Raw genomic sequence first — 25,743 nt, 5'->3', positions numbered from 1 at the left:
GAGCGGGGCGCGGCAGGACTGGAAGAGCCGGGTTAACCCAAGCTGCTGGGGACTGTCTGGACTGCTCCCCGCCCGGTCCTAGGGCATTACTAAGGAGCCCGGAGCTTCGAGTCTCCTTGGGGTCAGAATTAAAAGCGTCCCGAGCGTGTGTGTTGGGGAGGGGGCGTGCTCGAGGAGAGAAGAAAGGCCTGTGGTGCAGGAAGAGGACGGAGTGGTGGCCTTCGTGTCCCGAGAAAGAAAGCCGGTCCTCGAGAGCCTCATCCCCGGGCGTTCTCCGTGCTCCTGTCCGTCGGGGCCCCGAGACACCTGTCCTTGTCCCCTCTTTGGAGGGCCGAGATGCTCTTTCTCTCTATTCCCTTCCCCGTTCTGGCCCCTGCAACTCCAGGCAAAGGTGCAGAGTGGGACCCCGGCCCCTGGGGTGGCGGAACCCGGAGGGGGCGGGGGGCTGCGAGAGGCGGGGCGGACGGGCCGGGAGCTCCAGGCCCCCTCCCTCCGCCCCCCTGACGTCAGCCCCCCGGCTGCTGCGAGCTGGCTCACTAGGCTGTAGCCCTCCAGCCGGGAAACATGGACCTGGCCAGGCTGCTGTGCACTCTGCTGCTGACCGCCTGCTGCTGCCGCCGCTCGGCCGGTGAGTTGGCCGGGAGACTCTGGGGAAGCAGGGGAGGGCTGGCCGCAGAGCCTCAGGTGGGCTGGCGGGGCGGGGGGTCCCTCCATCCTGGAGACCCCAGCCTCCTCGCGCCGCCACAAAGCGGTGCTCCGCCGCGCAGCCGGACAGTGTGTCCGCGGCTGCCTCGGAGAGAGTCCCAGGATCGGCTCGCGGCCGGGGGGCAGTGCCTCGCTCCCGTGTGTGGGGGGGGGGAGCTGCCCGGTGGAGCCGGCCCCCCTAGAGCTGCAGGCGCCCCCTCCCCCCCAATACTGAATGAAATAACCGCCTCTTGCGAGGGATGGCGGCTTTCCTAGCTGGATGGGGAGAGTCCCAAGAGCCGGAGCCCCTCCTCCCGTTTTTTGTGTTTTTTTTTCATCCCGGGCAGAGAGCCAAGTTGGAGGTGAGGTGGGGAGGAGGCTGGGCGACTGGGACTGCCCTCTCGCCCTGGGCGTTGGCAGGACTACCAGCCTAGAGGAGGAGGGTATCCGAAGCCTCCCGCTTAGGCTCGGGGAGAAAGACCAGGAGGGCTCAGGTCCCGAAGTCGAGCCCGGCCCCCCAGAGCTCAGGAGCTTCTTGTAGGCTCTTGGGGGGGAGGAGTGGAGAGGGGCGATCTTTGCAGCCACACTCTTCATCCCGGACCAGGGAGCCGGGCACACCGGGGTCCCCTCTGCCCTTGTATGGCCCGGAATGAGGTACAAATGTTTCTTTTGGCTTCGGCTCCCCAAGGCCCTGCCCCAGGCAAGCTGGGGGGTGGAGGATGAAGGGGCAGTACCCAGTTCTCTGGCCTTGTTCCCAGTGCAGTCCCAGGGGTCCTTGGCGCCACCTCCCAGACTAGGTTTATTTCTGGGGAAAATAGCTAAAATGGGCTTCTGAGCGCTGAAGTGTTTTCAACTGACCCAAGCCAATTTTCTTACAAGAAAAGAAACTGAGGCACATCAACTGGGTTTCTGCCTCTCTCTCTCTTTAATAAGGGGAAAACCTAGAAGGTTCTTCACCCACACTGTCTGGTTCCCTCCTACCACCATGGTATCCCCAGTCATGGACTGGAGTGTCAGAATTCCAACCTAGACTTCCCTAAGTACAGCCCAGGCCACAGGACTGGTGACATCACCAGCCTGAAAGGGATGGCAGTGCAGGCTCCAACAACTGGCACCAGTGACATCATCCTGGGAGGGGGCAGGAACAGGGATTGGGGGGGGGAGGATAGAGAATCCTGGGTTTTAGTGTTCTTAAATATAATTGCTTTTGAGTGTGCCTGGGGTACTAGGGGGTAACAGATGAAGGGAGTGAGAGAGGATGCCTCACATGGAGTGATGTGCTCCAGCCCAGGATTTGTTCCTGGTAAAGAAGAGATAACAGACCATTTGGGGAAAGGGTATAGGCCTAGAACCTTCCTTTTACCTCTGGGAGGGTGGCACATAAAGAGGAGCTGTATCCCCAGGCAGACACATGTCTGACATTCCCACAGCCTGAGCTCACCCAGAAGACTGAAGGGAAGGCTTCCTCTTGGCCCCAAGCCATAGCTGCCCCTCCAAGCCAGGGTTGCCCCTCTCCTATCCCATGTCATTTGGCTTCTGGAGATGGCTACCATCTCCAGGGCTCCACCCTAACTAAGCAGGTGCCTCTAGGATCCAAATATCACTGAATCCAATCCAGTGGGGACCTGATAGCTTGAGATGGTAGGAAACTCGGTCAAGGGAGGGAAGATGAGAGAGGGAAGGGTCAGGGTCAGACCCTGTCCCTCAAGGAGGCAAGAGAACAGCTGTTAGGAAACAAGGAGGGGTAGGCCAAGATGCTGATGGGAAAACAGCTGGAGCTGGGAACAGCTGCTTGGGTAGAGGTTCCTAATAATGATGCTCCCCCCCTCCCCTGGCACACATATTCATATTCACCGTCCCATTGTAGGAGTACCTGGTGAAGTGGAGCCCAGCCCAGAAATACTAGAATTGAAAGTGGGAGACAACGCTCATCTTAACTGTGACAGCTCCCTGTCCATTGACAACCTCAGTCATGTCGACTGGTTCTTTGTGAGTACATAGACATTTGGGGGCAAAAAGGGTGAGGGGGAAGAAGCGTGGGTACTGGCATTGCCAAAGGTTATGGTGAAATACCACTGTCCCTTGGGAGTAGGTGATACTTCCATTCTTCGTGTTTTTGCTTCATTGCTTTATTTATTCTTCCCTCCACTTAGAAATACAAGGATCAACGCACTCATATCTTCCAAGTACGCCAGGGTCAGGGTCAGCCTGATCCTGGAGAATACCAACAGCGACTTACCCTCCTGGATGGGGTCAACCTATCCCTGGCACATGTTACCCCCAAAGATGAGCGTATTTTCATCTGCCAGGTCAAAGCTCTTGGCTCCCACCCCCGGGAGAAATATACTCAACTCCGCATTTATAGTGAGTGCTTCCATTCATTCTGCCCCTCTTGCCCACTGATAAGTGTCTTGAGTTTCCATGGCACTGTCTTTTCTCCCTTATATACCTGTGTGGATCTCTTGTTCTGTTCCCACTTCTACATACCTGTCTAATGCTCACCCTTTTTTCTCTGGTCCGTCTTTCAGAAGCCCCCAAGGAACCCACAATCCAGGCCAGCACTTCTTTCATCTCTGTAAACAACAAGGATCTTCAGGAGGTAAGAAATATATGGACACAAGAGAAATTGGAACCACAGAGACCAGGATCTAATGATTAGAGCCCCAGGGATACTCAGGTTTGGCATCTTTCTTCCCAGGTTGCCACCTGCAATGGGGAGGATGGATACCCAATCCCTCATGTCACCTGGTATAAAAACCGGAGGCCGCTAAAAGAAGAAAAGAATCGTGAGTAACCAATATGTCCTTTGCCCATCTGGCCATTGCCCATCTATGAGGAGACCATTTGCTGTTTCAGCCATGCATTCCTATTTCTCTTATCTTCCTTGGAGGGACTAGTGCCCATCCTGCAACCATGACAGTTGTGATGTGGATGTCAGATGGCACTTCTCTAAGGGGTAGTAGTCTAGAAGGCAGAGAACAGCACCAGCTGCCAGTGTCCCCTACCAGGGACACAAGTCAACCCTGGCAGTGTGGTTCATTTAGGAGAGGAGTGGAGAAGTGACTACTTGCTTGAGGCTGTACCCTTCTCTTCCTTTACCCAACCTTTTCAGGGATCAGGATAACAGAAGTACGAACCAAAGAGTCGAGCGGGCTCTACACCGTGAAAAGCACTCTGTGGGCACAGCTGGATAAGGAGGATAAGGAGGCGCTCTTTTACTGTGAGCTCAGCTACCGGCTTCCTGGGGGTGACCACATGAAAGAATCTAAGGAGGTCAATGTCACCGTCTACTGTGAGTCCTGCTCCTCCTCTTAAATGGACCATTCTGCATTTTTGCTTGCAGTGGGGTAGGGACCATGTCAGATCCAGAAAGCTGTTATTTCTTCATTCCCTTTTCCCCAGTCCAGCCAACCCCACCCCCCGCCCATCACCTTCTCCCATTGCACAGGAAACTGATGTTAACAGTTTACTTACATTCCCCATCTACCTCCCAGAGGTGGGTGATCAGGATGCCTGATGCTCATTGTCACTCCTTGTGTCCATCTAGACCCAATGGAGAAGGTATGGCTAGAAGTGATGCCAAATAGGCTGCTGAAGGAAGGAGACAAGGTCGAGCTCAAGTGCTTGTCAGATGGCAGCCCTCCACCACACTTCACAATCCGAAAGCAGGTGAAGAGAGCATGGTGGCCTGGACAAGACACCAGGCAATCTGGGTCAAGTCAGGGGAGTCATAGTAAAGTTAGTGATTTCTGACATCGGCCTGTCTCCTTACCCTCCACCTGCCTTACTCCCCTCCCAGGACCCTACCAGTTTCAATTGGGTTGAAGTAGAAAATGCAAATGATGGGGTCCTGACTCTAGAGCAAGCACAGAGGCATCACAGTGGACTGTATGAGTGCTTAGGTCTGGACTTGGAAACTGGAAGAGAGTTAACTGATCACCTGCGACTCCTGGTGAACTGTAAGAGGGCCTGATGCCCAAGGGAAGAGGGAGGTCACTGGGATGTGAAACCCCTAGGCATGGTAATGGCAGCCAGCAAGGCTTCTTTGGGCTAAGGGGAGTTAAACTATACATGTTACAAAGCTATTGGCTGTGTCCCTAGATGTGTCCAATGTCCAAGTGCAGCCTAAAGTTCCACTGATGTCAGAAGGAAGCAGTCTGAAACTCAACTGTTCTGCAGAGAGCACCCAACCTGTGTTATTCCATTGGAAGCGAGAAAAGGTATTCCAGCAGAACGGGGAGATGTGTTGGGACAGCATGAAAAAAGGTAAATGCCCCAACTTCTTTCCCTGAACTTTCTCATCTAGACCGAGGAGGTGCTGAAGAATGGATCTGTATTGCATCTGACCAATTTGACTAGGGAGGCAGGAGGAGGCTACCTCTGCGTGGCATCTGTACCCAAAGTACCTGGCCTGAAACAAACACAGCTGGTCAATGTTACCATTAATGGTGAGGTCCTTTGGGAATGGGGATAAACTCACTTTCACCCTTTGTTGTTTTTGTTGGTCTTTTTCCCAGCTGATAGTCTGACACCTATCTGCTTTCCCACTGAAGTGGAAACTCCTCATGGATAGGAAGCTCTATCCCTGCCCAGGTGGAAAGGGACCCAGGCTAGGAAAATTTGCTCAGGTAAAGCAAGCAAGCAAACAGATCCTAGGACACCTGGCTCTACTCTACTCTCCCTCTCTCTCTCCCAGGGTCCCCATGGGTGATGGCAAAGAAAGCACCCATGTGGGTAAGAGAGAATGAAATGGTGAACCTGACATGTGAGGTTTCAGGGCAACCCAGACCCACCATTTTCTGGAGTGTCAATGGAACGGTGAGAAGGGGTTACTACCCTTATCCCCAGTGGATTTTTCCTCCCTCCTAGCCTCTACTACCCAGACCTGACATTCTCCCTTACTATACCTCCTTTCCCTCCCCACTTCTCATTGTCCATCTGCCGAGCTGGGACCATTTCTTGGACAGGTTCATGAACATGAGAAAGATTTCCAGACTATTTTGAGTACTTTGGAAGTCCAAGTGATTCCAGAACTGCTAGAGAAGGGTGTTGTGTGCCATGCTTCCAACTCCCTGGGAAGCAACAGGACTACCATATTTCTGGAGCTGGGTAAGGTCTCCTGCTTTGCTTGGTACATGAAACAAGAAAGGACGCCAGTCTTGATAAAGTATTACTTTTTTCACTATTTCTAATCCACTTCTCTGCCTTCCAGTCAACTTAACCACACTCACTATCACTACCAGTGGGAATACTACCAGCAGCCAGAGCACCACCAACAACAGTCCTTCTTCTACCAAAGCAAACAGCACCTCCACAGGTAAGTAGGGCCCAAAAGGCAGACTAGGAAAGGGTAGGGCAGGGCAGGGCAGAGAAGTGCTCAATCACTCACCTTACTCACTGCCCTCTTCCTTCCTGTGCCCACCCCAGGAGACCCAATCAAGAAAAGTGAGTATTGTCTGACTTCTGTCCCTGGGTTGAGAGGGAAGAGTACAAGAGGAGAGAAAGAAAATCAATTACAGGCAGTGAATGGATATGTCTTTGGGTAGCAGGAACAAAGCAGGAGAGCAAAGGAGTAGTCATCGTGGCAGTCATCGTCTGTATCCTGTTGCTGGCTGTGTTGGGTGCTGTCCTTTATTTCCTCTATAAGAAGGGCAAGCTGCCTTGTGGGCGATCGGGCAAACAGGAAATGTAAGAATAATGCTCTTATGCCAGCCTGCTTGCTGCCAAGGGTTGGCACCTGCCTGCTCCTGTGCTAAAGGGGGGGGATGTGGGAGTTGCCCATCACCCAAGCTTCCATTATCACTTCCCAATCCCAGAGGACCAGGGTCCATCTCATCTCACCTCCCAATGCTCCCCTCTAACATTCCCCAGTATTTCAATCTTTGCCCCTTGTGCCCCACATTATCAACCTCTCCCTCCCTCCCCCAGCACACTACCCCTGGCTCGTAAGAATGAAATTGTAGTTGAAGTTAAGTCAGATAAGCTTCCAGAAGAGATGGGCCTCCTGCAGGGAAACAACGGTGAGAAGAGAGCGCCAAGAGACCAGGTAGGAGGCAGCTTCCCTGGCTAGTACCTGGCCTTGCTCTATCTCGCTAGGGACCAGGAAAAGGACCTAACTGGTGCCCCCCCCCCCAACCTATATATTTACTTTCCCTGGTCTTTATCTTCCTCTTAAGAGGTGGAGGGGGGGGCTGCTAGGTGGCACAGTGGATAAAGCACTGGCCCTGGAGCCAGGAGTACCTGGGTTCAAATCTGGTCTCAGACACTTACTAATTACCTAGCTGTGTGGCCTTGGGCAAGCCACTTAACCCCATTGCCTTGCAAAAAAAAAAACAACTAAAAAAAAGAGGTGGAAGGGGGTCATACAACAGAGGCAAATCTGATTCAGTTTTTTGGATACTGTTAGCAGGTGTCAGGCTGAGGTTAGGGGAGAGGAGGGTTGGTTTGTTCTGTGAAGAGAATATGGCTAGTAAAAGAAATGAAGATCTAAATTAGGTAAATAGTAGAGGCCTTCTCTCACAGCTGCTTGACGCTATGTCTCTCCTAGGTCATTAGGTGGGTAATAGGTTTTTAAATTTATTTTTACAAAATCTGGGGCCATTCTTTTTACAGTGCCCCAGATGTGGGGGTTCAATTCATAGTCAAATAATTTTCATTCCCCCATTTTTCCTCATCTCTGCTGCTATTAGGGGCTGCATCTGGTTCACCAGCTTCTGCATCACCCCACCCAGTGTTCTTGTCCCTGGGTCACTCTTCTCAAATCCTCCTCTCATTTCTGTTCTCCACCCACTTTCAGGGAGAGAAATACATCGATCTGAGGCACTAGCCCAAAGAAAATCCTGCCATGCTTCCTCCTTCCCCATGTGGGACAGCTTCTGCTCTTTTTTCACCCCTCAACCATCAGCACCTGGGATGACCTTGAATAGCCAGAAATGGCTCTCCTTGGGTTCACCTGCCTTGTGGAAACCAAGAAAACAGGAAGAAGCCAGGTTGCATCCCTTGTCAAATGTACCTGGCCTTGGGGATGAGGCATCATCTCCTTTCTAAGAGGCCTGAGTGGAGTTCATACCCCAAGCAGAGGCTTTGGGTTCCTAGGAGATCCCTTGTTCATTGCAGGGATGTTGTAGCTCCTCAGCTCTCTCACATTTGTGATGGTCTTATAACTGTTCTCTCAACAGCTGAAGAGTGGTCCCACTTTATGCTGGTCTGCTTAGTTAGCTGGCAAGTTTTTCAGGTAGCCTTGATTATAGAACAGAATGACATCAATTTCTGGGAGTCATTATGCCCCTAAATCAAACTCTCAGTTACACCAATTTGCACCAGGTTGCTCAAACCAGCTCTGAAAGAAGCAATCTCTGCAAGCCACTGACAACAGTATTGTTGCTCCCCTTTGGGGTTTCTCATGGCTTCTTACTGAAAGGTAGATAGGGATGGGATGTCCTTCATTCTCCACTTAGAAAACTAAAGAGGAAATGGCTGATCCACCATCAGTAGGATGTGAGCTTTCAAGTTACCTGTCACAGGGATAAACTTTGGTGAGAGAAGGCAGAACAGTTTCTGCAAAACTAAGTGGCCCTTAAAGTTAGGGATTTAACCTATGGACTAGTTAGCACCATACTATCAAATGAGAAGCATACACCCTCGGATATGGACCCAATAAAGGTGAATGGTACTTGGAAATTAGAAATGGGATGTGGTCAAAGCTTTGATTTTGTGTATATGTATACATATATATATATATATATATATATATATATATATGTATATATATGTATATATATATATATATATATATATATATATACATATATATATATGTATTTCTATTGGGATTTGTGTAAATTTACAAGTTTGTTGCAGGATTTATATCTAGAGAGATATGTGAAAAATAAAGTTGAACTATCCCCAAAGTTGCTCTGCTTATTTAACTCTAGCACACAGGAACAGGGGCTTCCAGGGTTGGGGAAGGGCCAAAAAGCTCATATATCAGATGCTTTGCAGCTGCTGGAAGAGAACGTGGGCAACTTCTTCCTCTCAGCAAGTGGCATGATGATCTACCAAAGGAAACACATAAGTCATTTCTCACCGGGAAGCTTCAGCTCTTAACATAAGGTGTAGTGAAGGAAGGTGGTATTGGGAGACCAGCAGCAGCACTTCCTGTCTTTCCTCCCCTACCCATTTTCTTCCTCTTCTGAGTTTCCCCCAAGTACTGCAGTACTGATATAATGTGTCAAAAGAACTGGCCCAGGCTCCTGGCAGCCTGTTTGCCTTCTATATTTCCAAAGTGCCTGGACAGCAAGTCTGCTACAACAAAATGAACTTTATTTAAAAATAATTTTTTAACAGACATGGGTGCATGGAAAAGCTCTTTAGTTGGCTATGTATGGGAATGAAAAATAATTAATAAATAACATTAGTAGACGACCTCTAAACGTTCACAATGCATTGGCAAACAAAGTGGACTTAATCCAAAATGAATCTTAAAGCTCTGCTAAATATTCTCTGCAAGAATATTTATCTTCTGTTTCTTTACAGGTGAGAAGTGATTAAATACTGCCTATAGAAATTTTATATTAAGGACACATACTTTTTAAAATAGTCTATGAAAATCTTGTCTGAGTTTTTTTTTTTCCAAATACTGATATACAAACTGGGATTCTTCATTCTGAAGAGAGAAAGTTACTGGTTCCTCTCTCCAGCTCCACCCATATAAAGAATTTTGAAATGAGAAATAAGTATGAATGAAAAAAAAAACCCTTTCTATCTCCCGATCCTTTCGTTAGTTTTAAGCAGGGAGAAAATGAAGGAAACACAATGAATACAACACCATCAAGTAGAGAAAAAGCACATTCTTTGCTTGAAACCAAAATTTCTAGCAACACAGGCTTTCTGAGGGGCAAGAAGACAAAGGGATTTGTGGCTGCCTCCGAGATGTCCCCCTGAGAATAGTAAAGCCCTGTGGAGGCGCTGACTACTTCATACTTGAAGCCCTTCACTGAGGGAGAAGGCCAAGATGTCAGGAAGGTAGGAGGCACATGGGATACCTGACAACTACTCTTGAACATAGAAATTTCAACCTCTCTTCTCTCCATTGTAACTAAATTACTTGAACCCCACCATAATCCCGGGACACAATGTTTCCTCTTCCAACTAAATGCTGTGACAAGGACAAAAGGTCAACAAGTTACCACTTATAGAGTTTAAATCTGTCAGCTCTCCCAATTATACATAAGCACTCCCTTCTCTGGTAAATTTTCTTCTTTCTAGTGATTAATGACATTGGGAGGGTTAGGGTTGGGGAAGACTCTAGAATTTCCATAGTATGTTCTTAATATGTAGGTAGGGATTCGGTGCTCCCGAAGAAAGGCACAAGACATTTGGTTTGTTTTTTTTCAGTGTGTGAGAAATGAATAACTTTAAATAAAGAAAAAAAAATCTTTATGGTTAAAGTCTTTTATAAGAGAGCCAGGTCATTACAGAACCAGTGGGAGGAATAGTCATCACAGCTGCCCCTTGCTCCTCTTTCCATGACTTTTAAGTAGAAGGCTGGGTTTTCCCTTAAGGATAAGATTATTAACTATTTCAGCTCATGCTGAAAGTTAGGAAGGCAACTCCGCTGGCTGGCAGTGTGTAGGCTTTTCCACCGAGGCAGCAGAACAAAGAAGGGGCTGTCCACAGGAGAGAGGACATGTGTTCTATACCCAGACATAGCGTCCCATCCCTGGAGATTCCATCCAGTTCCTGGCATGTTGGCCATACAACAAGGTCAGAGGTGGTTCAGCAAGAGGGAGCCAACACATGAGAATTAACACATGTGAAACATAAGACTTGGCCAGAACAGAGGGCACACAGTTGGCCTCCCTCTAGTTTCAGGAGCATGAAAGTGAGGTTCAGAGTGTGCTCCCTCCTGTGAGCAATGTTTCCCTCTCACTTCCAAATATGCTCTGACAGGGAATGAGATGAATTTGCTGTGGAGTGACTCTTGTATTTCTTCCTGGCCTTGTGAAAGAACATGGGTCCAGTTAGAATTGGGCTAAGTGGTACAGATGTCAAATCTCTAAGCAGAAGTCCTAGGTTTGGCCTCAGGCCTTTCCTCACACAAGCAGGCGGAGTGGTTAGACACACATTTTTTTTTCAAGTACAAACTGAGGGGTAGGGGAAAAAAGACCTCTAAACAACTGCCACTGTAGTAAGGATTTGCAGCATGACATTTCCTTTCTGACTTTCACTAGTTCCTCCTACACCCACCATCACTTCTCCCCTCTGTTTTGTTTTATGACAATCCCTGGGACCAAAAGGCATTGGGGAGGATCCTCAATATTTTACTCAGGGTATAGTTGAGCCACACTTTGCTCAATAGTAGATAGGGTCTAGTCCAGCTAATCAAATTTACCACTCTCCTCAAAACCATGTGACTAAAATGTATGCTATCCTCTGAGTTCTCACACTGTCTTCTATATATAAATAAAATGACTAATTAGCTAAATAGGTTTGCTACATGAAATTAGGAGGAAAAGATGCAGATAAGCCAAAAAATGAGGAAAAGTTTTAAGTTCATAAAATGGAGTTGAAGAGGTATTTTGCCAAAAGGGGCTTAGTGAAAACAGTTACCAAACTTTCCATCAAATCCATGTTCCTGTAATTGCCAAAACATTAAATGTCTTACATTTAAATGCTGTCACAAAGTGGTTTCTATTATACTTAAACTAGTTGCCCTGAGAACATATAATCATAAACCCTCCTATCCCCTCAAACCTGAGACAAGTTGAGGAAAGAGCTGGAAAAACTCAGAGGAAATGTGAACTGGAAAAACCCATGGAGACAAGAGGAGGAAGGGAAAGATCTGGGAAGGCTTATAAAAAATGATCCCCACTGCTGACCCCTTCATGTGGTCCTATCTGCTTGTAAGATAGCAACAAAGAAGAGAGGGGAATGAGTACACAAGTATGAAATTTCCACACACACACCCCGCCTCCCACCCCTTAGAGATAGGAACTCTCTGTAATATATTAAACTATGTTGTAAGGAGACTTGTACATGCAGTATTCAAAGAAGTGGTATACAAATATTTTAGGTTTAGTTATATTTTAGAATAACTATCTAAGGTCAAACCCAAGGCAGGGTGATCTTGGGTGAATTGTGTTACTAAACCAATTTTTGGTCTCTAAAGAAGAGAAACCAATCAATTAACATTATTAAATACCATACTTCGTGTGGCATTAGGAACAGAGAAATCAGAGTAACTGATTAAGTTAGACAAATTTCACTATCAGATTCCCTAGGGGAAAATTAACTAACTCCATCAAGATAAAGAATACTATGGAAAAAAGAAAAAACCTGAAGCATAATGGAAAAGAACATGGAGCTGACAAGGAGACTGCAACAATTATCAAGGTCAACTTGGATGTCAAAGATTTTACCCAGGAAATGTATAATCAGAAAAAAAGTATAGGTCGTCATGTAGAAAAAGTGAACAGTAACAGATGGAGAATCTGAGTGACACAGTGATACATACAAAATATTAAGACCTACTCCAGAGGAGGGCCTGCAATAGACTGAGCAGATACTCTATGACAGAAGATATTCTAACACAGACAAAAAAAAAAAAGATCATTAGGGAAGGTAGGTTTCAATTTGGACTCTTGAAGGGAAAGCATGCAGAAAAAATGAGAACAATTCATTTTAAGATTGTATAAGATAGGGGAGGCTAGGTGGTGCTGTGGATAGAGCACCAGCCCTGGATTCAGGAGTACCTGAGTTCAAATCCTACCTCAGACACTTAATAATTACCTAGCTATGTGGCCTTGGGCAAGCCACTTAAACCCCACTGCCTTGTAAAAAAAAAAAACCTTAAAAAAAAAAGACTGTATAAGATAGTAAGGGGTACATTCCTGCGAGGTTATAACTACAGTCAGAACAGATCTAGGGAAAGGAAAGATGTTTGAATGAAATAATTATGATTAAATAAGAGAAATCTGACCTATTTTAGGACTAAAGTATTTTATGTAAGTGGCTCTGCAGAGTTCTCTCCAATAAAAGCAAAAAAAAATTGCAAACAGGAATCTTGATCTTGATTTCAGGAATCTAGAATGAGAGAAGTATCTGTAATTTTAACACAATCACTGATCAACCACAAATGACAGGAACTTGTTTATCACAATCATTCCATCTAAGTTCTGATAATTAATTGTATTTTTTTGTAGTGATTTCACCTAATTTCTTATTTTGGTCATTTGATTTTTTTTCCTCTCTCTTCTTTTTAACCAGGTTAGGTAAGCCCCTTTCAAAGAACTAGCTTTAGTTTTGTTAATTCTATAATTTAAAACCATTTTTTAATTTATCTATTTCTCATCTAATTGTCAAAATTTTCTCATTTGTTATTACTTTGGATATACTTGTTTATTTTGTAATTACATATTAGATTCACTGGCCTTCAATTTTTCTATTTTGTAATTATATTTTCTCAGAAAGATAATTTTTTTGTCTCAGAACTATTTAGTTGGATCTCAGAAATTAGGGCGTGTTGGATCATCATTATTATTTCTATGATTTTTCCCTTTGACTCATTCATTATTCAGGATATTATTAAGCATTTTTTTTATGTGGGATTCATGTCTTCCCTGTTATTAATGGCCTATTGTTTTTATCTTGATAAAGAATCAGCATTTGATGCAAAAGTAATAGAAGATGGGGTGGTACAAAAAATTAGTTTGTAATTTTATTATTTGGAACTTAGACTTTACTTTCCAGAAGAAACAGATTGTAGTTAGGTTCCAGGGGATGCTCACAAAAAGAAAAAACTATACATATATGTATGTTTGTATATGTATATGTGTGTGTATATAAATAAATATGTACATTTATACACACACACACACACACACACACACACACAGAACAAATAGTACTAGCCTTAGAGCTTGTCTTTGGCAATTTACCATTTTCTTTTTCTTCTGCCTCCTGATGGTTTTTCTTCAATTACCAAGTCCCTTCTTTAAGCCGGATCCCATAAAGACTGGTCTTATCATCCATACTGTTCCATGCTCAGAATAACTTGCCTCCCTTCCAAAGTAAAATTTCCACTCAACACAGATGCCCTCTACCAGCTATAGAAATAGGACTATGTTGATTCAGACTAATGTGAAAACTTTGACCTCAAATTAATTTTTAATTTTGGGAATTTCAGGCAGTATACCAAAAGCAAAGTGGAAAAAAAGGGCAAAATTGTAAGTTTTTTGGGGGAGACTGAAAGGAAATGATCTTTTATGAATCTCAAGTATAACAGTTGGATTATTCTTACTTCTGAAGAATAGGGTTAAGTATCCAAACCCTTTTTCATATCTTTCTATGCTTGTCACTGGATTTGGAGGGCCACAGAGGAGAGAACAGAAGGCATGGAATTACAAAATGATAAATGTACCCCCCCACCCCCATGGATAAAATGGTAAATATAATTGAACACTTCCAGTTAGGAGGCAGCAAATGCCTAAGATAAAAAGGAATCATTGGATTTGAAAGTGGAAAACTTGGGTTTTAATCCATACCCTGTTACTTATTGGCTATACAACTCTAATTAAGTGGCCTAACATCCCTAAGCCTCAGTTTTATCATCTTCAAGTTGAGAGGTATTGATGAGATGATCTACAGTGCCATGACATATAGTCTAGGCTTGGTCTAAGGTAAGAGGCACAGTTTCCAGGAATAGAGTAGTGATAGTTTACTATATCATCCTGGACAGACTGCCTAGAATACTGCACATTTCATAGCATTCCATTGTGTAAAGGCCATTGAAAATCTGGAAAGTGATCAAAGGAGAGCAAATGAGAAGGTTGAAGGTAGTCGAATTTTTGCCATAAAAGAACTGGTTGAAGAAACTAAACCCACTTAATCTGAAGACTAGAGAACTCCAAGGAGACTGGATGACTGCTTTAAGAAGAGCTACAGCATTGGCACAGGTCTGAATACTTGGTTTAGGGTCAGGAAGATCTAATTCAAAACCTGACTCAAATACTCACCTGCTGGGTAACTGGGCAAGTCAGTCACTTAACCTTCATGCAAATCATTTAACCTTTCTATTCCTGCTTTCTCAACTGTATAAAACAAGGGGATTTGGACTAGGTCATTAAAGTCCTTTCAGCTTCCAAGATTCCATTAAGTATCTAAAAGGTTGCCATATGGAAAAAGGATTAAATATGTTCTCTTTTGGCTTCAGGAGACAGAACTAGAAGCAACGCATGGGAACTGTCATTTAATTTTGATATAAGAAAAGGCTTCTTAACAAAATATAAGATGGAATAAGCTATCTATTTGGGTAATGGGTTCCTTCTCATTGGAGGTTTTCAGGTAAAGGCTGGGTATCTACTTGTAAGATATGTTGTAGTAAGGATTCTCTTTTAGGCATGGGTTGAATTAAATGATCTCTGAGATCCTTTCCAATTCTGAAATCAGAAAATTACAATAGCTTAGTAAAATTAAGGGCCACCTAGTGTAACATTAGATAGGCTTCTTTTGTATATACTTTTATGTTACCTTTCCTTAATATATATGATTAAATCTCTCTTTTGTCATATAAATCAGCCTTAGAAAACATAACTGAATTTGGAGGATCAGTAAGAAAAGGGCAAGATGGTGTTAGAATCAAAATAATGGGGGAGGAAGGAGGGGAAAGGGAAATAATTATCACATATAGTGGTCCAGAGAACCAATCAGGTTCAAGAACTAAAAAAAAGTCAGTAGGTAGAACCTTGAATTAAGAGTTGAATGAAAATTTAGAAAAAAGAGAGATCAGGATCAAATTTCCATAGATAAGTTCTGAGAAAACTAAAATCACTTAAAAAGCATATCTTAGCAAGGTCTAAAGTCCAAGGTTGGCACTTATGCAGACCATCAAATACTACCTGGGGTCAGCAACTCTAAACCATTTCTGCTTTTCACAGCAGATTTCTTCTTCTATATCTGAATTCAGATTCTTTAAAAGCTCTAAGTCATTTCACAATAACTTCCATGGCAAAAGGGGGTTCCTAATAAAAATTAGATGGGTAACCCTTCAAATATCTAGTTTTAGTGTAGGGTTTCCTGAATGCACAAATAAAGAAGGCAACACGGTGTCTGAGAACAACACTACATTTAGAATTAAGAGGACCAAGACTGGAACACAGAATTCTGCTGATTCCTCACTTCTCTCAAGGAGAATGAACTAGAATTTCAAGGTCCCTTTCAGCTCTAGAGCTAATGATCTTACTCAAGAAGATAATTAAGTGCCCTTATTTGAGTTTTACTGTAGGGAGATACCAAGGTTCTACAAGTTCTCCCATTTTGTGCTCAGATTTTTGAGAAAGTTTAGAGTTCACGCTAACCTTTGTAAATTCTTTTATGTGGAAGGATCGAGGTGTAAGAAGTAAAAACTTTGTGGTTGGTTGTTCATAGCCATCATGTGTTTGTTGGTCATGTTGAACAAGGGAGCTATATATGTTACAGGATGTTTAAAGCAATTTGGGGGAAGCCAAAATTCTATATTTAATTTTATAGAAAATCTGGTTTGGAGAAAGAATATGGACATTTTGTACTTAAAAGAAAAAAAAGGTAGTATTCTCCCAAAAGACAACAGAATTCAAGGAAGGAGACAAGAGAATTAGCTATTGATAAGCTAATGGGGGAAAAATTTCCTAAAGGAGTTCCTTGGGCCAAGACCCCATAGCCTATAACCTTCTAATAACCATAAAACCAATAAAATATTCATATTAAAGTATTATTTCAAAATGAGCTAAGAAAAGAATTTGTTTGGCTAGTGATTGCTAGGAACAGCTTTCAGATTGTAAAATAACCTTGATCTTATTTTAACATTCAGATAAATTAATCTGGGATTTTCTCAGAATGAGAGGCAATAATCACAATCAAGGTCCCATATAGGGAGGCAGATTCTGGCATACCATTAAAAAAAAAACCCCTCTCTAACAATTAAGGCTTTCCAAAAGGGAAAAGGACTATAATCAGGAATTAGTAAACACCTCATTACTAGAAATGCTTGAGCTAAGGTTAGATGACTACCTGTTGGGGGTATTTTAGCAAGGATTCTTGCTTCAAGTATAACCTGGACAGAACAAACTCTCAGTTTCCTTCTAGCTATGTATGATTTTATAACCATTTTCTATGAGTACACACAAGTTAGAAGTTATTAATCAACAAACTTAGTGAGTACATAATATATATGCACTAAGAATCTGACAATGGATCAAAATTTAAAGGGGGGGAGTCATAAATCATAGATTGAGAACTGCCCCAAATCAAAAATCAGATGAAAAGTTTTGAAGATTCACCTTAATTTATCCTAAATTTTTGCCTCAATTAAAGATAAATTCTCTTAGACAAAAGATCAAGAAGTCTCAGGTAAACTGATGTGGATAACTTTATGTTAAGAGCCATTTACTTAGGGGATGCCTATCAACTGCAAAAGGCTGAACAAATTATGGCATATGGATGTAATGGAATACTAGTGTGTTGTAGAAATGGAGACAAATTTCATAGAAAACTGAGAAAACTTGTATGGATTGATGCAGAGTGAAATGAGAAAAATCAGGAAAACAACTTGTGGCATAACATCAATATTATAAAAAAAATTTGAAAGACTTATGAATAGATCAATATATCAATCAATCATTATTCCAAAGGATCAAAGACAAAGAATATTATCCACATCCTGACAGAAGCGAGGTGGACCAATATGCAGAAGAGGATCCACGTTTTTGAACAAGATCAATATAGGGTATTTTGCTTGACTATGTTTATTTGTTACATAGGTTTTGTTTTGTTTTTTTCTTTAAAGGGAAAGGCAAGTTGCAGGGAGGGGGAAAAAAGAGACATTTGACAAATGCCTGCCAACACTGTGTTGACACATCCCCAATATATAACTTCATATATAAGGCTTTGGACTGAGTTTTTGCAAGTTAAAAAAAGAAGAAATTGTCTGTATTCTATGTAAGCAGAACTTTGTATCTACATAAAAGGTAGTATGTGTAACAGATAAATATTATATATTTAGAAGCACAAGGCCCCGCAACAGCTCTAGAGAAGTAAGAACTTCAAAAATCAGATTCTAACAGTGTACAAGGAAATTGCTGGGATTTTTTCTTAATTCCTTCTCAGAGGTTCAATGTTTTTGTATAGGCAATTGGGTTTAGTCTTAAATGGTGAAGCTCTATACTGATCTCAATAATTAGGATGATGCTTCACTATGGTGTTCACAAATTCTGCTTTCCTTCCTACCAACTTCTGTAAGCTGAATGTGAAATGGGAAGCTTCTATCCTCCTTTGGAGACTAAATGTATCTGGGGTCTCCTCTCTGGCAGCAGCAATTTACTCTATAGAGAAGTACAAAAGCTAAGGAGAGGGTAAATGGTGGGGAGAAAGAGGCTGTCTCTAATGTTACAATTATACAAGAGTTAGTATCAAAGCTCATGGACAAGCACCAACTTAAGCAGGGAAGCTAACAGTTGCACACCTTAGCAACAAAATAAGTGCCTCATATTTTGGGGAAGACAAAAGAAGGATTTTCTGAAAATGATAATTTGACCCTTGCTGAAGGAAGATGCCTGAAAAGGGTTAAAAGAAATTTAATAAGAGGGAGAGTCAGACTGATGGATGCTTAAACTAACTCTATTTTTTCATTCATTATATAAAGGTAAATAGCATATGGCCAAGGTTTCTGAAAGCTTCCCAGGATTTGGATTATTATGTTACCTCCTTTCCCACAATAAAAAAAAAGGAAATCTCAGAATATACATCTGGTACAAAGGTAATTGATTTCTACTCTCTGATGGATAAGGAATGTATCTGAAGGTCTCTGACTCAATTCAGCCATGGTTTAATTAGGAGAGTTAAAATATCTTATTTTGTCAAATTCAATGTTCCTATAGAAACAGCATTTCGGAGTGACCAGTGTTAGCTGCTAAAGTCAAACATTTGTAATGATAATGCAACAATACTTTATCCCCACCCCCAAAACAAACACAACCACACATAAAACGTAATATCTCATAAATTCCCTGGCTTCACTTAAAAGTTAGTCATAATCAGTCCATGGCCAATGACAAGAGCACCATGGATGGTGAAGCAAATGACAGAAAAGAAGACAGTTTAAAAATAAAGGACTTTAGCTATGCACATGATACCTGGAAGAGCAATGAAATTGCAATACACACTAGGATAGGGGTATAATACCACAGTAGATGGAAGTTACCAAAAGATCACTTCCTAAACCTCTTGGGCCTATCCCCAGAAAATGGAGGTCTGTCTGGGGTTAATCTTCTGACGACAGGACACAAACACACACACACACACACACACACACACACAACACACACACACACACACACACACACACACAACACACACACACACACAAAGTTACACCCACCCACCTAAGCTGGAAAACTCAAAGCCTTCAGTTTAGTTTATCCCTCCCCATACATATTCTACTGCCCTTGGACTGCTCCCCAAGGGACTGAGTTGCACCATACCATGCCATCATAAAAATGAACGCTTTCTCTAAATGGGGACTGAAGGCAAACTGCCCTCAACACACACTATAAAGTGAACAAAACAAAACAACATCCTAGTTGCTTGCTCTGTGTTTGTTCCACTGCTTTGAAATCTTGAACCACAGATGAGACATCCACCAGACAAGGGCAAGACTTCAGTTTGAAGTCTCCAAAAAAACCCTTTGTCCTCTCGGGGTGCTCCTGGAGCATGGCGCCCGGCTCACTGGTCCACTGAAATTGGAGGTAAAGAAGTGATGTGCTATGTGGCTACATGAGCAGGGGAGGAAATGGAAACAAACTCTCGGAGAATGTTTTTGGCCATTTCAATATTGTTGTGGGCAATGACCAAAGCTTTTTGAATGTCCTGATATGAATAGCCCTGACTCATGAGACTCTCAATTTCACTGGATAACTGAGGAGAGGTGGAAGGAACAGCACCAGCCTGCTGACAGCTTGCTGCTTTCCGTTCAGAGTTGATCCTCCGAGGGAAAGGCTTGGGAGGCCTTTCAGGAACTTGGGAACCCTCAGTGAAACCTACAAGGAGAAACAGTAAGGTGATCAACCATCTGTACACCTGGTCAGAATCACTGATATTAATATGAGTAATAATGTTTTAAAATGAAGATATCACTAATCAACAATTGTCAAGAAAGAATGTGCTTCCCACCCAGCTGTAGGGATGGATCCTCAGTGATTTATCTTAAAACTTCAAGGCCAAGAACCTTAGGGTTTAATTCCTCATAAGATTCTCCTAGTATTCTCCTAGTATAGTCAACAGACCCATTAAATACCACAGATGCTTATCAGGTACCTTTTCTAATCAGCACCAAGGCTGCCACAAAGGCAACACATTTGTATAGTACTTCCATGTATATTATTTCATGTGAACCTCAAAATGCTCTGTGAGGTCCTCAGAACAGATGTCTTTATATCCACATGTGAGAAATGGAAAAAGATTAAATGGGGATTAAATGACCTATATTGTCAGTGAATGGACCCAAGACAGTTGCCTACAAAGAGGCCTAAGAAGAAAGTAACCCAAAGTTGCAGTATAGAGAAAACACACTCTGCCTTCAAGAAGGGACTGCAGAGTCCCTGGTCAGATCAATGACAAAAGCAACTCTCCACTAGTTTCTTGTGAACAGCTGTTATCATGGGCGTTGCCTCAAATTTCCAAAGTGACAGCAACTTCAGTCGCCATCCTGCTGGATAGCAACAGGTGCAAGGAGTCTGGTCCTTAATGGTCAGTATCCAAAATGAGGGCAGATCCCCCAGCCTGCCTAATGCTATCTCTAGAGCCAACAAATTATGGGAAAGAAACCAAAACCCAAGAACATTTGGTCTTAAGTACCAAGCTTAATTATCAGTGTCATTATATACTTAGAATAGCTAGTAATATTAATGACCCCAAGCAGAGTGTGAGCTGGAGGTTTAAGGACAAACAGTTTCCTTTGGCAAAATAATATACCCACAATCTTCAAACTGGTTTGGGGTATTATTAGTGATTAACTTAAAGGTTTATTCTCCTCCTATGCACACACACACACACACACACACACACCCAGACATACGATTTTGGAGTCATCTCTACTTTAGGACTAAAACCATATAGCAAGCTGTCCCAAACTTTATGGGACCTAGAAACAAGTCCACTCACCTGTTGTGGGATCATTATCCAAAGACATCCAGCTGAAGGAAGAACTGGCATTAGAAATGTCTGAGAGGGTCCGACGGGCCAGGACTGCTGGCACAGGGGGCTTGGGGACATCATATCCATCATCTTCATTCTCTGACTCCTCAGGACCATTGCTGGGAAGGGTTGCAGCCAGATCTCCCTCAACTAACAAGAGAAGTTATATTTCACAAATACCTCTTAGTTTAGGGATAGAACAAATCAATCCCACAGTTAACTGAGAAGAAACACTTGGATCTTTCAAAATCCAGCAGTAATTCCGAAACTGACCACAAATGATCAGTCAAAGGCAATCAAGGGGCCCTGAGTTCACTGGCTTCTTAACCTTTCAACTCAGCTAGTTAAGTGGGGAATTAAGTACTCTCCACCCACACACAAAAGAATTTCATCAATGCTGCAAAGCAATGGGAATAGAGGGGAATTGCCAACAATGCAGGCCCAAGCAAAGTAACCTTCTATAGTCTCCAAGCCTTGAGAAAGAATTAAAAACAAAAGTGATTGGTCTATGAGCACTGTAAAAAAGTGTTAAAACAAATGGTTGCTTAGCATCCAGTGCAAAAAGGTGATAACCACATCTTCTTGCTACTTCAGTAAAGTTATTTACATGAATGCCCTTAGGTCGGGATACTCACCTGAAGTAGATGTACTACTGATCTCTGGGCCAGAAGATGTAACCTGAGACTGAATGTTGTACATGGCCTCATAGGTACAGCTATCGATCTGCTGCTCTGAATCAAACACTCTGAATAAGGGAGGAAGGAGGAGAAAAGAACAGAGAGCATGACAAACTTCTTCAGAACGAAGTCTAGCCTACCTACAACCTAAGACAGAATAGGAGACTTAATCACTTCCTAATTACTATTACCTAAATGCTAGTCTTCTAGTAACCACATTTGAGGATTTCTTGGCAAAGATACTGAGTAGTTTGTTGTTTCCTTCTCCAGTAATTTTACAGATGAGGAAACTGAGGCAAACAGGGTTAAGTAACATGTTCAGGTTACACAGCTAGTATCTGAGGTAGGACTTAAACTCAGGTCTTCCTGACTTCAATCTCAAGGCTCTGTTTCACTGGGCCACTTAAAGGCCTCTAAATTTAGAGGCAGAGAAATTTTTTTGCAAAAAAAAAAGGCAAATGAGGTGATTGCAAAATAGAAAATAGTTAAATAAACTGTGACATGGGAATGTATTGGAGTATTATTGCACTCTAAAAAAATGAATATGATTAATTCAAAGAAACATTTTTAGATTTATATAAACTGATAGTGTAAGGTAAGCAGAAGGAAGCACAAGCATATACAATATCTACAACAAGATAGACATAAAGAATAAATAGAAACCAAATGTTGTGTAAATATAATGACCTAAAAAAGAGATGATAAATGTAACTTCTTCCTTTCACTGCAGAGTTGGGGAGCCTTAGTGGTGGAAGGCTACCTTTTCAGACACAGTTTATGATAGATGGATGGTTTTGCTGAATTGGGTTTCACAGTCTTTTTTTTTTAAAAGAAAAGTCCTATTTGGAAATAAATGTAGTGTAAAAGTACATTAATAAAACTTCAAACATAAATAAAAAAAGGGGGCAAAGTCACAATTTTTATACTAGTAAAGTCTGTGACTAGTGGGAACTTACTGCAAACTGTGGGGCATCTCCAAAGGTCGTTTCACTTCTATCTTTTGGAGGCTGGCACCAGGAAGCACCAGAGGCCGAGAAGATGGAGACATATACTCTGTATCCTCTTCACTTCCACACTGCTCCCCAAGGGGCAACTTTGGCACAGGAAGAGGTCTGGGAGGTACAGAAGACAGAAGAGAAAACATCCTGTTATATTAGATCTAATCAAGTAGAGTTAAACAAATCAAGAGCTGGAACACCATCAAGGTCTGAAATAGGACTTCAAAATGTTTTTTGCAGCAAATTTAAGTCCAAAATTCACATTAATCTTCTTGAGTCCATTAATTCTCCTGATAGGAGACATAACAAGGATAAGGTTCTCAGGGCAGAATAGAGTATATTCCACATGAAGCAGATGTGGCTTCTGTATTAAAGATGTTCAATACTTGCACAAATCCTTGATTCTTGACAATATTAATCCCAGAAGTTTTATTTTAAAAACTAGGTTCTAATGGACCAGGAATTAGTTTTTCATTCAAAAAGTTATAATTGGTAGGCTCGGGGAACTTTTCTGATAACTCTTTTAGAAGCATTCATCTTTTTTATTCTAGAAATAATTTACTCAAAAACTTTCTGATCTACCCTAAACAATCTATTACATTGAATTTGGTTTTAATAGCATACCTGGCAGCAAGAGAATAGATGGCATTGGCAGAAGAGGAAGGCTTGATTTTAGGGTGCTCACACTCTGGTCCAGCTAATGGACTATTGTTCATGCTCTGAAAGGAGGGAAAAAATGCTAAAAAGTTCTTACCTATCACAGTAATACATTCAAATCTCCCCTTTCCCTTTATCTACCTTGTACAACACAGTGGTCATTTAGTCTTTTCTTCTAATACCTCACACCTGGCTTTATTATAACTGAATAAAAATACTTGATTTCAGCCTCTTAAGACTCATTTATGAGAATGATCATGCAAGAGTCAAGAAAATACAGAGGTTAAATAACTTGCCTAGGATCACATAACTAGTGAGTTTCTGAGATAGGATTTGAACCCAGGCTCTCATGACTTCAAGGCCAGTGTTTATTCACTATGCCATGCTGTTTCTCAGGATTTATTTTATAAAGACATTACTTACATGATGTTAATATAGATTAACAACCTTTTTTTAGCATAAACATTTATAATCAAACTCAAAATGACCTTTACATATCAATAACCATAAAGTTGAATTCACTATTTCCCTATTTAGTGCATATATAATTGTAATGAACAAAAAAAGGAGGAAGAATGAAATGGAGGTAATTCTATTCATTCTACGCTTTTCCGTATTTCAAGTAATGTTAAATTCTTCTGATAGAACCAGAATAAGTCTGTTTACTGATGTCTCATAGAGCATTACCTTCAATTTGATCAATTCTAATTTTTAAGTTTTTTTCCTTTGGTCAGAATTTTTATCTCTTTTACATTTGGCCAATTCTGATATTTATTTATTTAGGTTTTTGTAAGGAAAACAGGGTTAAGTAGCTTGCTCAAGGCCACACAGCTAGGTAATTATTAAGTGTCTGAGACCAGATTTGAACCCAGGTACTCCAGACTCCAGGACCGGTGCTTTATCCACTACACCACCTAGCCACCCCTAATTCTGATATTTAAAGAAGTTATTTTCTTCAGTGACTCTTTTACCAAATTATTAATTCTTTTGATAATATTCTTACATAGTTCATTTCTTTTCCCAATTTTCCTCTACCACTATTATTTTTTAATTTGTTATTAAAAATCTTTTTCTTTAGCTCTTCTAGGAATTCTTGTTGAAAAGATTGTTATCCAATTCACACTTTCCTTTGAGACTCTGCTTATAGATGGTTTCAAGTCACCGTTCTCCAAATTTTTGTCTTGGCATACCCTATTACAGTCTTCTTATTTGCTCATTTTCCTAGCCTACTTCTTGACTTTAGACTTTACATATTAAGCATTGGGCTTGGTTCATCTGGGGATTGGGGGAAAGGGAAAGTCTATGCTTCTGTCTTTTATATCCTTCTGATGATGCTTTCACAGCTCAATTTGGGGACCTGAATGTTTTTTGGTATTTCTAATGTGGTGTGAAAGAAAGTCTGGACACTGTCTTCCTGTTCTTGTCTTTACAAAGGTGGGGCCTCTGTTCCATGGCCCCTGGTCCTGTGCTAGTACAGAGGTGCCATGGGATCTCTTTCTGACTAGATATTCAGTTTTCTTTCTGTCCCAGGTTGCTGTTGAAGTCCCATAACCCACAGTCCATAGCTGATACTGCATCTACCATGTCCTTTTTTTAGGTTATTTTTTTTTGTAAGGCAATGGGGTTAAGTGGCTTGCCCAAGGCCACACGACTAGGTAATTATTAAGTGTCTGAGGCCAGATTTGAACTCAGGTACTCCTGACTCCAGGGCCAGTGCTCTGTCCACTATGCCACCTAGCCGCCCCTTACCATGTCCTACTTCTGACCAGCCTCCACCCAGTGTCCACAGATCTTTCTTTCTAATTTTCTAAGTGGCCCTTGGCTACAAAAATGATTCACTTTGACTTTTTGCTGCTTTCCTAATCTGAATTCTGTTTAGCACTTTCTATGATAGTTTTGTAGGAGAGATTTTGGAGGAGATTTGGCAATTGTACCCTTTCACTACTCCATCTTGACTCTGCCCCAAGCAGAATGAATCTGGAAAATTACATCCATCTGTACTTTCCTACTTGCCTCCGATCTCTTTCCCTCTGACTGCCTGTTGAATATGATCTGCTGCACTTAAAACTCAAATCTTGTACCAGTCATCCAAACTTGAAACTTCTTTGCTCCTTCCTTATATAGTCATCTTTTTTCTTCTTTACAATCATTCTTGTGCATATTCTTTTCTTTCAATTCTCCCCACTACTCCTCATACTTTATCATTTTTTCCCCAAAATTATTCCTCTTGATTTCACTAACATTGAACCAGTTTCCCATGTTTAAAACTTTAAAGTTATTTGACCTTTTCCTCTCCTTCGCATTACTTATCCAATCAGTTACCACATAACATATACAATTTGAAGGCTACAATTTCTCAACTATTTATTCCCTTCTCTCTACTTCCACTACCACCATACTTAAGTATAAGTTTTCATAACCAATTACTGTTCTATTTCAATAGCATACAAATAGGCTCTTGACTCAATTCTTTATTTACCTTTAAACCATCTGTCTACTGT

The 25,743-nt window shown here is 42.1% G+C and overlaps 2 protein-coding genes across 9 annotated transcripts in view; one reads left to right on the top strand and one right to left on the bottom strand.

Annotated features, from left to right (window-relative positions):
* Positions 1 to 534: 534 nt before the first annotated feature.
* MCAM (melanoma cell adhesion molecule) lies at positions 535 to 8,612 on the top strand. Of its 7 annotated transcripts, none has more exons than XM_074215257.1 (17): positions 535 to 628; positions 2,552 to 2,673; positions 2,838 to 3,048; positions 3,213 to 3,283; positions 3,383 to 3,470; positions 3,797 to 3,976; positions 4,232 to 4,353; positions 4,484 to 4,643; positions 4,786 to 4,904; positions 4,991 to 5,132; positions 5,381 to 5,502; positions 5,652 to 5,793; positions 5,897 to 6,001; positions 6,112 to 6,129; positions 6,231 to 6,372; positions 6,613 to 6,730; positions 7,481 to 8,610. In XM_074215257.1, the coding sequence occupies exons 1-17, from the start codon at positions 565 to 567 to the stop codon at positions 7,508 to 7,510; spliced, it is 1,956 nt and encodes a 651-aa protein (XP_074071358.1). In that variant the 5' UTR covers positions 535 to 564; the 3' UTR covers positions 7,511 to 8,610. The 7 variants fall into 7 exon arrangements, with proteins under 7 accessions (XP_074071358.1, XP_074071362.1, XP_074071357.1 ...); XM_074215256.1 differs by lacking the exon at positions 535 to 628 and adding an exon at positions 917 to 1,046 and having other exon boundaries at positions 6,234 to 6,372; positions 7,481 to 8,611; XM_074215255.1 differs by lacking the exon at positions 535 to 628 and adding an exon at positions 918 to 1,046 and having other exon boundaries at positions 7,481 to 8,611.
* A 1,509-nt stretch (positions 8,613 to 10,121) lies between these two features.
* CBL (Cbl proto-oncogene) overlaps positions 10,122 to 25,743 on the bottom strand; it is a 109,901-nt gene continuing 94,279 nt past the window's right edge. For both annotated transcript variants that reach the window (XM_074215253.1, XM_074215254.1), the window contains exons 12-16: positions 23,210 to 23,304; positions 22,544 to 22,699; positions 21,546 to 21,655; positions 20,878 to 21,060; positions 10,122 to 19,754 (exon numbers count right to left, since the gene is read on the bottom strand). In XM_074215253.1, the coding sequence (XP_074071354.1) occupies positions 19,480 to 19,754; positions 20,878 to 21,060; positions 21,546 to 21,655; positions 22,544 to 22,699; positions 23,210 to 23,304 (819 nt within the window). In that variant the 3' untranslated portion in view covers positions 10,122 to 19,479. The remainder of the gene's footprint in view (positions 19,755 to 20,877; positions 21,061 to 21,545; positions 21,656 to 22,543; positions 22,700 to 23,209; positions 23,305 to 25,743) is intronic.

This window comes from Macrotis lagotis, chromosome 1 (assembly GCF_037893015.1).
Source record: "Macrotis lagotis isolate mMagLag1 chromosome 1, bilby.v1.9.chrom.fasta, whole genome shotgun sequence".
Taxonomy (NCBI): domain Eukaryota; kingdom Metazoa; phylum Chordata; class Mammalia; order Peramelemorphia; family Peramelidae; genus Macrotis; species Macrotis lagotis.
The sequence above is the reverse complement of the archived record's forward strand: the minus strand, read 5'-3'. Positions and strand labels throughout refer to the sequence as shown.

What these genes read in the sequence shown, in the direction of transcription:
- MCAM (XM_074215255.1), top strand. Translation starts at nt 965, where the DNA reads ATGGGGAGAGTCCCAAGAGCCGGAGCCCCTCCTCCCGTTTTTTGTGTT. An exon ending in ACTTCACAATCCGAAAGCAG is followed by an intron (nt 4,354 to 4,483) that starts GTGAAGAGAGCA and finishes CTCCCCTCCCAG; the next exon opens with GACCCTACCAGTTTCAATTG. An exon ending in AGAGAGCGCCAAGAGACCAG is followed by an intron (nt 6,731 to 7,480) that starts GTAGGAGGCAGC and finishes ACCCACTTTCAG; the next exon opens with GGAGAGAAATACATCGATCT.